The sequence below is a fragment of the Rhea americana genome, unplaced genomic scaffold (assembly GCF_003343005.1).
Source record: "Rhea americana isolate MKP2758 unplaced genomic scaffold, rheAme1 scaffold_40, whole genome shotgun sequence".
NCBI classification, from domain to species: domain Eukaryota; kingdom Metazoa; phylum Chordata; class Aves; order Rheiformes; family Rheidae; genus Rhea; species Rhea americana.
The window spans coordinates 1,907,867-1,921,976 of record NW_028186535.1 but is presented as its reverse complement, the minus strand read 5'-3'; the positions used below and the strand labels follow the sequence as shown (position 1 = coordinate 1,921,976).

Sequence of the window (14,110 nt, the reverse complement as noted above, 5' to 3'; positions counted from 1 at the left end):
AACCTCAAAGCAGAACGTAGAAGCAAAAAAAATTCAACTCTAACTGTCTGTGGTAGTTAGACGACATGGCAAAAGTGAGAATCTTCCCTCGTGTCGCGTCCAATCCTCTGTGGACACCCCAAATCTGCTTTCCTTTTATATTAAGGGACAGAAGATTGCTTTTAGTTGTGAGGTTAGTGGTCGTACATTCCATGGGAAAGTGAGAATCCATCCACCTTTTGGACCATCCCCAAGAGAGAGAAGTTTAATGGATGGGAAAGGGACTGACTCCTAGATAGCATACTCTCTAGATGACTTGAAACCTGTAGAACCCTCAATATCAAATTAAACAGGAAATAGGGTAATTTAAAAGCTTAAAGATCCATTTAACTTTTTAAGTCTTTCAATCAGAACAACTGGAGGTCTGAGGAGGACTTAATTGAGAGTCACAGTACCAAAAAACAATTAAGTGAGTTTAAAATTCTTATAAGGGATATATACATAAACACACATATACATACTTATACATACACACACGTATGTATAATCTCCAGGTAAGTATCTCATTCCTGAATTCCTGAAATACAGAGCTATCCATCTTTACAGTAAAGTCCTGACCAAGTTACATTAATGTTGTCTTATGACAAAAACTATGACATCCCCCTTTTCAATTTGTTCCATTACCAGCATTGCGCTTTTGTAGACAGCTTTAGATGCTACTGGAATTATTCTGAAAAGCAGCTGCTTTCACAGCAGACTGAATTCAAATCCTTTTTTAAGGACTCCTAGAAAGTTATCCAAGAATCTTCTTGCTCTGTTTTCATCCCGCACTTGTCCCCTCTAATCCAATATACGACACAGCCTTATCTAACCTGAAAATCATGGTAACAAATCATCTAGTGTTAGCCTCATAAAACTATCAGGATATGACATACAAGTCTCCGTAAGAATCAGTATGGTTAGCCCTAGAAGACATAAATAGCACTTCACCGCTGTATTCTGAAGCCAGAGAATAAGACATTTGTACTCTAAAAAGAAGTTGCCCAGAAACTGAGTATGAATATGAAAAACAAATTCAAGAAGTGATTAAATTATGTATATATACACATGTGTGTGTGTATATATATATAAAGTAACCATGAGTAGACAAGAAAAATTTAATGAATTAGAACCACTGAGTTCTTATGAATCAGAAACTGGCTAAAAGCAGCGGATTGATTGGACTTTAGTAAGTTTTCAGCATAGTAAATGGTTAATTGTAGGATGCATCAGGGCTGTAAACAGTAAAGATAGTTTAACAGATTACTAACTAGAAGCAAAAACAGTGAGACAATAACATTCAGTGGGAAGGAAACCAGCTATTTTAACTAATATAGCTAAAACTGGAGAAGGCTTGAGAGCTTCAGTAAAGAAGTAAAGAAGTAAAGAAGTAAATTAAGTGATGGGATATGCAATTTAAAATCTATCTAAAAATCTATCGAGTTTGTTGAATCCCTCCAAAGTGCTATTTTTACATGAATAGTGTTAAAGACAAACTCACTGACAATCTGGGGTGAATCACAGAATGGCTGAGGTTGGAAGGGACCTCTGGAGATCATCTAGTCCAACCCCCTTGCTCAAGCAGGGTCACCTAGAGCATGTTAGACAGGATCACATCCAGGCAGGTTTTGAATACCTCCAGAGAAGGAGATTCCACAACCTCTCTGGGCAACTTATTCCAGGGCTCTGTAATCCTCACAGGAAAGAAGGTTTTCCTCATTTTCAGGGGGAACTTCCTGTGTTTCAGTTCGTGCCCAATTGCCTCGTCCTGCTCGGCATTGCTGGAAAGAGTCCGGCCCCATTCTCTTGACACCCTCTCTTAAGGTATTTATAGACATTGATAAGATCCCCTCTCAGTCTTCTCTTTTCCAGGCTAAACGGGCCCAGCTCTCACAGCTTTCCTCGCAGGGAAGATGCTCCTGTCCTCTAATCATCTTTGTAGCCCTATGCTGGACTCCCTACAGTAGCTGCTCCATATCACACTGGTACTGAGGAGCCCAGAATTGGACACAGAATTGAGAGGGGAACATGACAGTGGAACATGAGGTGAGAAAGGAAGGAGAAGTTAGCACATGCTTGTGAATACTTTCAGGAAAACTTACGTTCAGCAAGTAGTTTAACATGTTCGCTTTACTGAGACAGAAAAGGTATAAACAGATAACCAGTAATAAAAGTTTGTTGAACTACCTAATATTTAAGCAGTAGTACCCCAACTGGAAGGCCTATTTTGTATAGAAAAAACCCCAAACCACTAGCTTGAATTCTGGTTTGATTTTAAACTTTTGGAAGGAGAACAGTGTTTAAATAGGCTTCCCTTCCACCAACTATGATGTTTCTTCTGCCTCACAAAAATACCAAACAACCCAAAACCATAATCAAGAACACAACTCATTTTGCAGGCAATGTGATATCTAGTAACCACAGCTAGTGTTACAGTTATCCCATCAGCGCACTACAAGTGTGTAATACTAGAAGCTAATTCTTTCCTTTTTAGCAATCAAAGGGAAAGTGTACTGCTTAGCTTTCATCAGAAGTATTTACTATTCTCCCTTTTTCTTCTCACAGCCTYGTCTTAAATTTATTCCAGAAGATATTTTCTTATCTTTTGGCTTTTTACTCCCATTGCCTAATAATTTTGGCAGTTTGTCTTAGCTACACATTTAATCCACAACTAAAAAGTTACCATATAACCCGCAGGTTACTCTACACCCCATTTTTGTCATTCTTCCAGTTCTCCACTCCTTCTTCCTCTTTGGCTCACATCTTTTCTTCGGAGGTAGAAGAAAGAAAATTGAAAACAGCTCAACTGAGAAAGCAGAGTGTGTTTTACAAGAGAAATACAGAAATCACCTGCAGAATCTACTGAACTAAGAAATAGTAGGATGGCAGCAGAAGAGAAAGAACACTGACTGCTGAAGCACAGACTACGGCTGAAATTAAGCTATGCCAAGTTCTACTTCCAATACCTCTTAGTGTTTTAAACAACGTGCACACACATGAAAAATTTACGGGATTAGAAGTCATAACAAATATTAGGCATTGGCTTTAAAAATAGCTCTAGAACTGATAGAAAATCTAATTATTTACTTGGGACCACTTAAGACAAGGTCTGAAAGCACCAAAGAATATTATTAGTTGACATTATTTTATAATTTAATAATAAACTAATCTCCCTTTACAATCTTGGAGCTTTCAACAGTTTTGGACAGACACCACAGCTAAAATTCCGTGTACCTCTCGTTTGGCCTCTAACACAGCTCTTTTCCTCAAGATCTTGCATGGGTGTATTTTTTAATTTAGTTCTTTAGCATAATTAATAACTGGAAATCTTGGTGTCTGTTTGAACAAACTGAGCAAAGATTAAACTTATTCAACCATTATTAGACTGCCCATGTTCTCCATTATTTCTACAAGAAAACTCCACAGGATATATTCAAATTCTGTGGAACGCAAACATTTACTTATTTCTGTTACTGCAGACATCATTTAACAGATGCATGCTTGATCTCTGTGATAGACAGTAAAAAAAAGTACTATCTACCCCAAATAAATTAGAAGTAGGAAACTGCAGGCCAAATGGAGTCAGAAACTTTATGTCTGTGTAACTTGGAGCAACTCAGGCCCTCTACTCCTGCTCCAGACTCTGCTGTCTTTTTTCACACCACTGTGGCTAAATGTGTGTTAGCAAGCAGTGCAGCCCAGCATAGGCAGATTTGTAGAGCAGGTGCTGAGAACTGAACATCCCCACTACACACATTTAAAGACATTTTACTTAAGACTAGGTCTGACCTGGTGCTGTAGACTCAAGGCTTGTTACCTATAAGGCACATACTAGGTATGATACTGAAACACAGCTTCCAGGTTTTATTTTACCCAATTTTTATTTTCTGTGTAGACCAAGACAGCTCCACAATGTAAATCAAAGTATAGTAAGAGAAGATCATCAAGAAATTCACTTCAGAAGCGCACTCCTGAACTGAAAAGTTAACATAGACGTAGCCATTGAGTTCAGGGACAAAAAACTAAAGCTAAGCTGAAGCAAAGCCCCTGAAGCATTTACAGAATGAATTAGTTCTTCAGCATAGCTCGCTCTCTCTCTCCAGAGCTGCTCCTATTGCACCACACTACTTGCTAACAATATAGACATATCCTGTACCATCTTCCCATGCTTCTACCAGTACACATTTATAGCTCCATGCCATGTTACTCTGCTCTCACACATAGTCACAATACACATGTACATATTCTAGCACAACACCGCGGAGTTGCCATGTGCCCTCTGCTGGACTGCTATTCACATACTTCCTTTTCACACCTCAGTAACCACCAGCCACAGAGACAGATTTCTAAAAGACTGCAGGTAGGAATTCACGGCCCCAGCAGAACTGGCCTGCCCATGCCACTATAGAAAGGATATATTTTGGCTTTGTTTTTAAGCAAGACTGAGCATACAGGAAAACACTAAGACTATTTGTCCTTCCACCAAAATGAAGGTATGTCTCTACGTTCTCCCAAGAATGCAGCTGGGAAAGGTTGCCTTCAAATCTCCAGTTTAATCACTAGAATACAAAATGATCCAGGAACTTTCACAAAATGATCTAGAAATATTCAATACCTACAGATGAAAGTTCCATGAGTTAACATACCTCCCTCCTCCCTTTCTTACACTCATATTTCAAATCTGTGAAGCTAAGGACATGTACAATCCTTCCAGGACTTTGAAGGGGGCACATATTCTTACATGCTTTAGAAATGAACATGTCTAAAGAACCTGGTTACAGCTATGCCACAAATCTACCTTTAACTTGGCCCTATTTAGGAGTCATTTTTCAAATCAACTGACAATTCATGTAGAACCAATATAGGTAAACAGAAATATTTTGACCATATTATATATGGTATAAATAGTTGAAATATAACAACCGAGCTACATTGCCCCAAATTTCCAATAGATTGTAGACTGTCCACTAATAATTTTTTATGTGACCATACTTTTGTTTAGAAATAACTAATCTTATTTTAGCATTTACATTAACAAATGGTCCTTAAGAAAAAAACCCTACAAACAAAATCATCTCATGATTTGTTTAAAGAATAGTTATACAAAAAGATTCTCTCCCCACTATATGCTACTGTGGCATCATTTCCCATCTGCTTCTCACATCTATCTGCTTTAGGAGTTAATATAATATTAGCCAGGAATACTCTATTCTGTTGCTTCATAGACACCCCTACAAAAACAAACAAACAAAAAAAAACAAACAAAAAAAACACMCAACTTTCTAGAAAAGTCTAGTCTTCCAGGCCAGAGAGAGGACTACAAAAAAAATTCTAGTGTAGGGAAAAGAATTAAAAAGGTCCTTCCTGTCTGTGCAACCAGCTAGCATCATTAGCCATGAGTTATGGCTAATGAGTTATGGGTGACCACATGTTACCATTCCTTGATTGTGTGCCTAATTGCAGAAGCACATTAAAAGTAGCTGTGAGGGTTCTAGCTTGTACCAGCTGGTAAGGATCCCCAGTCTAAGCACTACTTGCAAATAGCACGTTACATATGGCATGGCATAGCCATTCCTTTCTGTACTGCAAGATACACTGCTGTACAAAGGTGGAGAATCAGCTCATCAAATAATCCTAATTGTCTGCAGGTTTTACTGGAAGATCTTATCAAACATACGTCTATAAAAATTGCATTGTCATGTACTTAATTCAGTAGTTGGTTCTCAAATGACATGATTCACATTAAACAATATTTACCTGCCTCCTCCTTAATGAACTGCAAATCTTCTTCTGGATATGAGGCTGATGGTTGCAAGACTGAGCAATCTTCTGAGTTTTCTTCATTATTAGGTGGTATATTATAAATAAATCTCTTTGTCGTTTGGTTTTTCCTTCTTGCTTTTCCAGGTTCTTGAACTGATTGTCCCTGTGAGCCCATGTCATTCCACACAAAAACTTTTCCCTCACCTTGAGATTCATTTTCAGCCGTTTCAGGTGAGCTGTCCTGGACCCAACTGCAGTCATTCATTTGGTAGYTTTCAATTTGGCCCTCATCAATGGAGTAACCATCGTTTTCAGTCTGTATGCTACTTGCCAAGTTGGTAAGGTTTCGTGTTGCCCAGAAGGTGGCAACTTTCTGATCCCTTGGAGACATACCATCCCTGCTAACAGATCTTCTGTTGTAATCCACTACAACAGCCTCTGGAGCTTCAGATTTTATACTTATGTTTAAGGCATCTTTAATGAAATTGCGGCAGGACTGGACAACCTCAGTCATCTGAAGGTAGCTGGCCACGGACATCACTTCAATGGCATTTTGGCTCGTAAGCACGAGGTTACCAGAGTATAAGAAGTCCAAGATGACAGAAAAACCTTGAACAGCAGCAACGTCTAAATAGGTAACAGTGGTTTGGTTACGGCTTTCTTTGTTTGTAAAGCAATACAGAGTCTTAAAGAAGCGGCTGCCTGCAACCAGGATGTTCTTGTGAGCTCTGAAGACCCTCCCACTCACCACAATATTGACATCACAGAGAATGCCTTTCTTCCTCTGCTCGTTCAGTTCTTGCAGGAGCTGATAGCAGTAAGAGTTCTCATTTGGCCTGCTATTATAATCACAGTATCCTTCATTATTTAGTTCTGATGGCAATTCTGACTCCTGCAATTAGAAAAAACATAATTAGTTCTTAATGAATGTTCTCCTTACTTATCTAACACCATCAGCAGTATATGAAAATAAACTTGAGAAAGCATTGTACACGCTAAATTTTTGATTTGTTCTTAGTCACAAAGGCAGCCTGGAATATGTAATAAAAGAAAGTATTTTTGAGAACTAAAAATTGAGATCTCATCTCCCCCACCCCCCAAGTTTGGAACAAAAACAGAACTAGCAGGATTCCCGTAAGGACAAAGGAAGTGAAATTTGGGCCAAAAGTAAGGGAAGATTTTTGGCCAAGTGTAAAGTATGTGTTTCTGTTAACCCACATACATTAAAGATTCCACAATCTCTTAGGCTTTAACTAGGTGGTTCTCACATATCCATTCTTTCTTTTTCCATAAAAATCTCCAGGTGAACGTACCATTGATAACTGACTTACACACTCATCTCTCAGCATGAGAAAATGATAAAAACTATCTCCAAGTTTATAGATATACTATGCAGATCATATCTAATAGCTTTAACAGATTTTCATTTAGAACAGATAAAGGAGTTATAATAGCAGGCACACTTTTACACAGTTTTACAGATTAGGCATTTAAGTTTTATTTTCTAATTGCATTGGACACTGGATTAAATAGCAGTATTGTAAGACAAGTAGACAAAATACTGAAAGTGATTACTTCAAGCAACCAACCACAGAAATTAAGTTTCAGTTACATTATTTAACCAAAAGTATCCCGAATCAAATAAACTTCATTGAAACTTCACAGCAGTAGCATCTTTAACTGGTACATTCTTATTACACAGAAAATATGTACTTATAGTGTTTTTAAACAGCTTTTTCAAGAAGCAATCTCAAATGTGGCTTGAAAATTTTACTAATGAAGAGTAATACAGGGCAGTCCAACATCAAACAACAAATTGCTATTAAAGATTAGTTCAGATAGAGAGATACTGATAAGTAACAAAAATCTGAGCTAGACTGTACAGGTCAGATACAGGTAGATGAATCCTCTCACAAGCCCATAGCCTACTGGAGCGAAAATATATCTTACAGAAAAGTACTGCCCTTATTTTGGGGACATAAAGAAGTGGCTATGGCAGAAACTGATTACATAAAGTGACCATTTGCCACCAACCAGGAATTAGTGCACTGTATCAGTACTCACCTCAAGTTATGATCCCAATGCAGATCACTGGGATGACAACTGAGGTTGTAACTACATACTCTAAAACGAAGTTTTACATCTATAAGCAGTGACTAATGCCCAGCATAACTCAAAAAAATCCTGTATTATTCTAGTATCTCCTACAGAGAAATTTCAGTTTAATGTCACATTCAAGTTACTTCTATATCTCTACCCTTCTCAGAAAAAAAAAAATCTTTGGTAGAAATAAAAACAGTTCGGTGTTCATGCAAAAACAAGCATCAATCTCTATCCAGCCTTGCCTTACTACTTTGTGTGCCCTTTGACATATCCAAGTACTCCCCAAGCTGAGAGATCTGAAACAGGAAGTACGACCCACATTTATGACAACAAAGTCTGATATCCTTTAAGTTCTCAGAAGACTTCAGATCTCAACCAACTTTTCTGTCACTGCGGCAACAGAGCACTGTACAGTTTCAAAACACCAATTACACTGACATTAGATCAGATTAAGACAAAAGTGATTGTACCCTGAGGTGTGGTCACTAGTCAACACTCAAAGTTAACCATCAGTGGTACCTTAAACAAGAAATGTTAGGTTAGTTACTATGACATCTGATAAAAGCTCCATTATCTGAGAATATGTTTAAACACAACACGTTAATCAGGTATCTATAAAGAGAAAAAGCCCGTCACAGTTTATTTTTTAAATTTAAAGGATGGCAACGGAGTAAAACTGAGGATTCCTATGTATCCAGTCAAACTGGTAGAAAGAAAGAGATTACAATGTGCCTTTTACTAAAGAAAACTACAGACTAACAAGGTAAAAATGATTTGCAGAGTTATGTGCTAGAAAACAAGACTAAAGTGTTTAATATGAAAAGAACAGCAGAAGTTTGAGTAAAACTAAGAGGCAGTAAGCAACAAATGTCCAAAATACTTTGATGATGGTATGGAAAGAGATGAGTTATTAAAGCTTTACAGTACTGGTTCTTTAAATAAATCATATTGCTGCACACAGCAGGTAATTACTATCTGTTGGAAGCAGTTAACCTTAGTGCTGCACCTCAGGCAAAAGAAAACCCCCACATTTGAACAAGTCTACATAAATCAACTGACAAGTAGAATTAACATTTACTGTGAGAAAAGTTAAAAACAAAAACCCCAAAACAAACAATAATAAAAAAACCCAGAGTTTTAACATCTCCCTGTTGTACAGAAGAAGGGCAATATAATTCATTAGGAAGTCAGAAAATAATTACAGAAAATCCAGGAAAGTATATTTTCAAACTTGTGTTACTCATGTCATGCTCATAGAAATCACAAGAGCACTACTTTTCTGATAAAAACAAGATTTTCAAAGAATATTTGCTCAGATTTTTTTGCCATTATATTTTAAGAATATAAACCAAATAGTCCCCTAGCATATATTATTTCAACACCAAACAAGCTTATCCTTTAAGGGAAAAAGAAAAAAGAAATATTGAATAAGAGTCAGGACTCCTCCAGTCTCATAGAATCCATAGAATAGTAAGCTTATAAAGCTTCTCATGTTATCTTTGTAAATGAGATTTTAAAATGATCTAACAAAACATGGACTGCTTAGAGAAACTAATAACTAGGCTCATCTGAATACATCTGAAGGTAAATGACTATTTAGTATATATAATTTACTAAGTAAATGTACCAAAAAAATAACAGTGGAAGACACAGATAATCTAGAAGTGCTACTAGAAATTTGCTTTTCTCTCCTGTGTCATGGGATACTTCCTCCTGGGAGCAAGAACACTGAAGAAAAAAAGGGGAAAAAAATATCAGTGTAAGAGTGGATTCCAGCAGAAGAGAGTTAACAAGACTTTTGTTAGCATATGCAGTAAACTAGGAAAATTATCTCAGAAGATGGCAGCTGCATACATGATGCTCAACTGTTGTCTTACATGCTATATAACATGCATGTGTGCACATCACTCAAAACTCAGCCAATTTAAAATTGTTACATTAGACGGCTAACATCCAATGAAGTATTTCTAGATCCAATAAAAACACTATGTAAAAATACAGTAAATAACAGTCCTTGCCTTGAAGATCTGACTTCCTCCTCAACTTCCCCCGTCCCCGTTAAGAGTAATTGAAGAAGTTAACTTAGAATACTGTAACACAACTTCTACATCTGAAGCACAACTCGTATTCATCACTGCTCATGCAAAGCAAACAATTATCATTCATATGGAAAAAATAATATCACATCAAAGGCCTTCCTCCTTTTAGAGAGCTTTTGCTTTAAAACAACATGTCTGATAGGCTTGAGAAAGCTTTTCTGGCAGTATTTCCAAAGCTCAAACTATGTCCAGAGAGAGAAGCAGCTTTAAGGGGAAGAACCCCCAATAACCTGTAATGATTGGTAATGATCTGTCATGGATCTAACTCCATTGCAGAACTAAAGATCTATTGCTATGCTTTCCTAACAAAAGGTCTAGTTTGTAAGATTATTTCAATGTAAGAGTCCATTTCTTAAAAATGAAGGCAGCTTCAAGGCAAAACACACCTTTCCTTATACTCTAACAAAGTCAGATTATTTTAAGAACCAAAACAGAAAGAAATGAGTCAAGATTTGTGCCTTAGAAAGAAGCATCAACTGACAGCTCAGTATCCTTGAATTACAGCAGCTGCAACCACTTGTAATGTATTTCAGCATCCCAAATTAAACATATCCCAAAAATAAACTGAAAACACCACTCATATCTTCATGAGTGTAATATCCAACAGACCTATAGAAATTTCTACTGCTTTACAGTCTAACACCTACAATTTCCTTTTCACACTTGAACAGTGGCACTATGCCATGTTATGTGTTTATTAGCAGCTGCTAAACATGCCCTGCACTTGAAGCTTCTCAAGTCAAGAATACACCCATGTTGTCTCTAAGACAAAGACCAAAAGGTCTCCCCCAAGTTTAATTAAATCTAAAAGGCTTTGCCACCTCATTATGTACACTGAAAACATGGTCAGGGTACAAATCACCTATTTTTGTTCCAACTACCTGGTATGATGGCATTAAGAAAAAAACATGAGCTATTGTATTTGATTAAGCATATGGATCAAAGAAAATGGAAGTGCTATCAATAATATTAAAGTACGTGGAAATGAAACATGAAAATGCAGAGAAAATTCTTCATCATATTTGCAATACAGCACATGTAATCCAAAAGTGCATTACAAAGTAAAATTACACTGATTCTTGAAAACTGCAATTCCTTCCACTGCAAGGAGTCTTTAACCAAAATGTAGTAACACAGGGATGCAGACAGCACTGTTCTCTACTTGAAACCACCATCTAAGAATCCTTTACAGAAGCTTGCTTTTTTCATGCCTGATTATTAATATAGTACAAAAGAGCCACTGATACACTTCATCTGTCCTATTGTTTAATTCATTATTACAATTACTGAAAGACTCCACAAATATTTTTCCTAAGCTATCAGTGGTACAGAAGTACTGGTTCATTTTTTACAAAGTTCCCCCACAACCAAAGGCTAATCTTCAAATGTTAATGATACCTTTATTAGCTTTTAGGCTGCTGTGACATGCAAATCAAAATGCCCTCAGCTATCTAATAGTCTTATGAGAGACCATGGCTCAGAAGACAGAAGAATAGTAATTTTAGCAAAAAAAAAAATTGTTTGGAACATGTTTATTTCCACATGGCTTCATAGGAGTGAAACTTTCAGCCGTGACATAAAGTAGCAGTATCTAGTGACACKGAGACTAAACAGTGACAGGACATTTTACATGGTAATTACTCACAACTCAAAGTTATAAACTAAGCAAGAAGATAAAAAATACACTGCAATAACATTAAACAAAGAGGAACATTTTCAAAACATAATGAGATAAAATAAATTAAAAATAAAAGTTTCAAAATAGAAACTGAAATCACTTTAAGACAAGTCAGGCCAAAATGCTCAGAGTGAATAGCAAACCTCAGATTGCAGGAAATTGATAAAGTGACCTACTGCCATGGAATGTCTGAAACAATAGCTGCCTTGGAAATTCAGTCCACAAATACGCTTACTAAAAAGGTATTACTTGTCTTAAAGACGAACACCATAATTTATAAATCTGAAATAATCTGTTATCTAAAACAGTATTTCATGCACTATGGTCAGGTTTTGCTTGCAATCCTGTATAAGTCTTGCATAAAACTTGTATTCCTCTTCCAGCTAGCTGTAAGAAAACCTATGCTCACTTGACATTTTATCTGTCATCCTGGTATCCTGCCCAAACATTAGAATAGCAGCTCTTGTCCAAGGTACCCTTAGCTCCTGAAAGTGCTCAAGTGATAAGCTCAAATTAAGCCCTGCCCTCCAGTTCTGACTCTAAATACATCTATACAACCAAGACAGGAGTTTTAATCAAAACTCAGATGAAAATAGTGAAAACAGACTGATCAGAAATTTTAGTTCAGGATAACAGCTGAAATTCAACCTACGGAAGCACAATAGCTTGGTCTGCTGGTAAGTTAACTCTATCCATCCATTCTGAGTTAATTGACTTAACTTTTGTAGTACAGATATCCTTAGTAAGAAAGGCTACAGAAACATTAGTGATTCAACATGAGTAAGTATTCTTTAGGCGATTTTCATCTGCACAAGGTCTACAGTTAGCCCTGCCTCATAAGTAAGAGGCAGACAAGAGATACGATAATTTTAAGTTCGGCAAGGAAAGCAAACAGTTTCACTAGTTCAAAAGCATTACAGGACAGCTGGCATATTGACATGGCTTTCAGGAAACCACATGTTTATCTCAAACGTACACCAAGCAATTTCAGACTTTTTTCAAAGTAACCGAATCTAAAGCAACACGTTCAGGGGAAGAAAAAAAAAAAGGATTTAAATAGGCAAGTTTAGACTACACAGAATTATCCTATTAATGCACAAAGTCCGTACCGCTAAAAACAGCGGAATACTTCTAATTTCATGCCGGTAAACACTAGTTCCACACGCAGCTGTCCGCCGGACACTGCCCTCCCTTTACCAGTACCGCAGGAGGAAGTTGTAACTAAGTGTTTTTAAATCAGTGCAGTCACACTAGCATTCATACGCAACTTTTTCCCACATCGCCCGTTTATCGCTAAGGAGACCGCCACTCGCGCACTCCGAGCGCCCGGCCAACGCCAGCGACGCAGAGCCGCGGGCGGCAGCGGCGCACGTCCCGGGGCGGCGGCGCTGCCAGCACCGCGCCCGCGCGGAGCCGCCGCGGGAGCCGCTCCGGCGCGCAAAGCGCCGCCACGGCCGCGCTCGCAGGGCAGCGGGAGGCGCCCGCCCCGCGGGGCAACAAACACAGGAAGCCGGTTAAAGCGGCTCCCGCACGTGGGCAAGAAAAGCTCTGCGGAAGGGAACCCGGCCGCTCCCCCGCCCGCGTCCCCTACCTGCTCGGCGCTCACGGGCTCGTTGAGGCGATGCTCGGCGGAGAGGTGGTGCCGCAGGAGCAGGGCCCGCTTGTAGTTGCGGGTGCCCTTGCAGAGCTCGTCGTGCCCGCCGGCCGCGGGGGCGGCAGCGGGCTGCTCGGCGGCGGGGGCGGTGGCGGCGGTGCACCAGGCGCACGACATGAGGCCGGTCTCCTGGCAGTAGTGGAGCCATGGGAACTCCTTGAGCCAGGAGCCCTGGAAGGAGATGTGCAGCTTCTGCAGCAGCGACTTGGGCCTGGCTAACGGGAAATGCTTGATGCTCTCCCCCTCCCCCGCGCCCACGCTGCTGCCCTCCGCCTCGTCCCCGGCGTCGCCCCCGGACCGCCTGCTGCTGCTACAGCTGCCGCCCTCGGCGCCGCTGCCGTCGCCCAGGCTGCCCCCTTCGCCGTCCTCCTCGTCGTCGCTGCTGTCACTCAGGGAGCCCCCGTCCTGGGCCAGCTCCTTGCCCTCCAGCAGGGCCTCCGGCTCCAGGCCCTCCGCGCCCTCCAGCTCCATCTCCTCGTCTGCCCCCCGCCCATTGAAGTGCTTCCGCGGCCAGGTCGGGGCCTCGCAGCCATTGTTGGCGGCGGCGGGGCCGGCGAGCAGCCCCCCGCCGCCCCGAAAGGCCAGTGTCCGGCGGTTTCTCTCGGCGAACATGGGGCCGCTGGCGGCCGGCGGCGAGACCGCGTCCTGAGGCGGCGGCGGCAGCAGCAGCAGCTCCTTGTCGTCGGCGGCGGCCGGGGTCTCCAGCTCCTCGGCCTCCAGCCCCTCCAGCTCCACTTCCTCGTCCGCCCCGCGCCCGTTCAGCTGCTCGGGGTCCTGCCGGTCCCAGGCCTCGCC

General features: G+C 40.1%; 1 protein-coding gene across 1 annotated transcript in view; it reads right to left on the bottom strand.

Annotated features, from left to right (window-relative positions):
- Nucleotides 1–14,110, bottom strand: part of ZBTB10 (zinc finger and BTB domain containing 10) — a 36,056-nt gene that overhangs the window by 15,668 nt on the left and 6,278 nt on the right. The window contains exons 2-3 of the mRNA XM_085314298.1: nt 13,253–14,104; nt 5,776–6,673 (exon numbers count right to left, since the gene is read on the bottom strand). Of these exons, the coding sequence (XP_085170424.1) occupies nt 5,776–6,673; nt 13,253–14,104 (1,750 nt within the window). The remainder of the gene's footprint in view (nt 1–5,775; nt 6,674–13,252; nt 14,105–14,110) is intronic.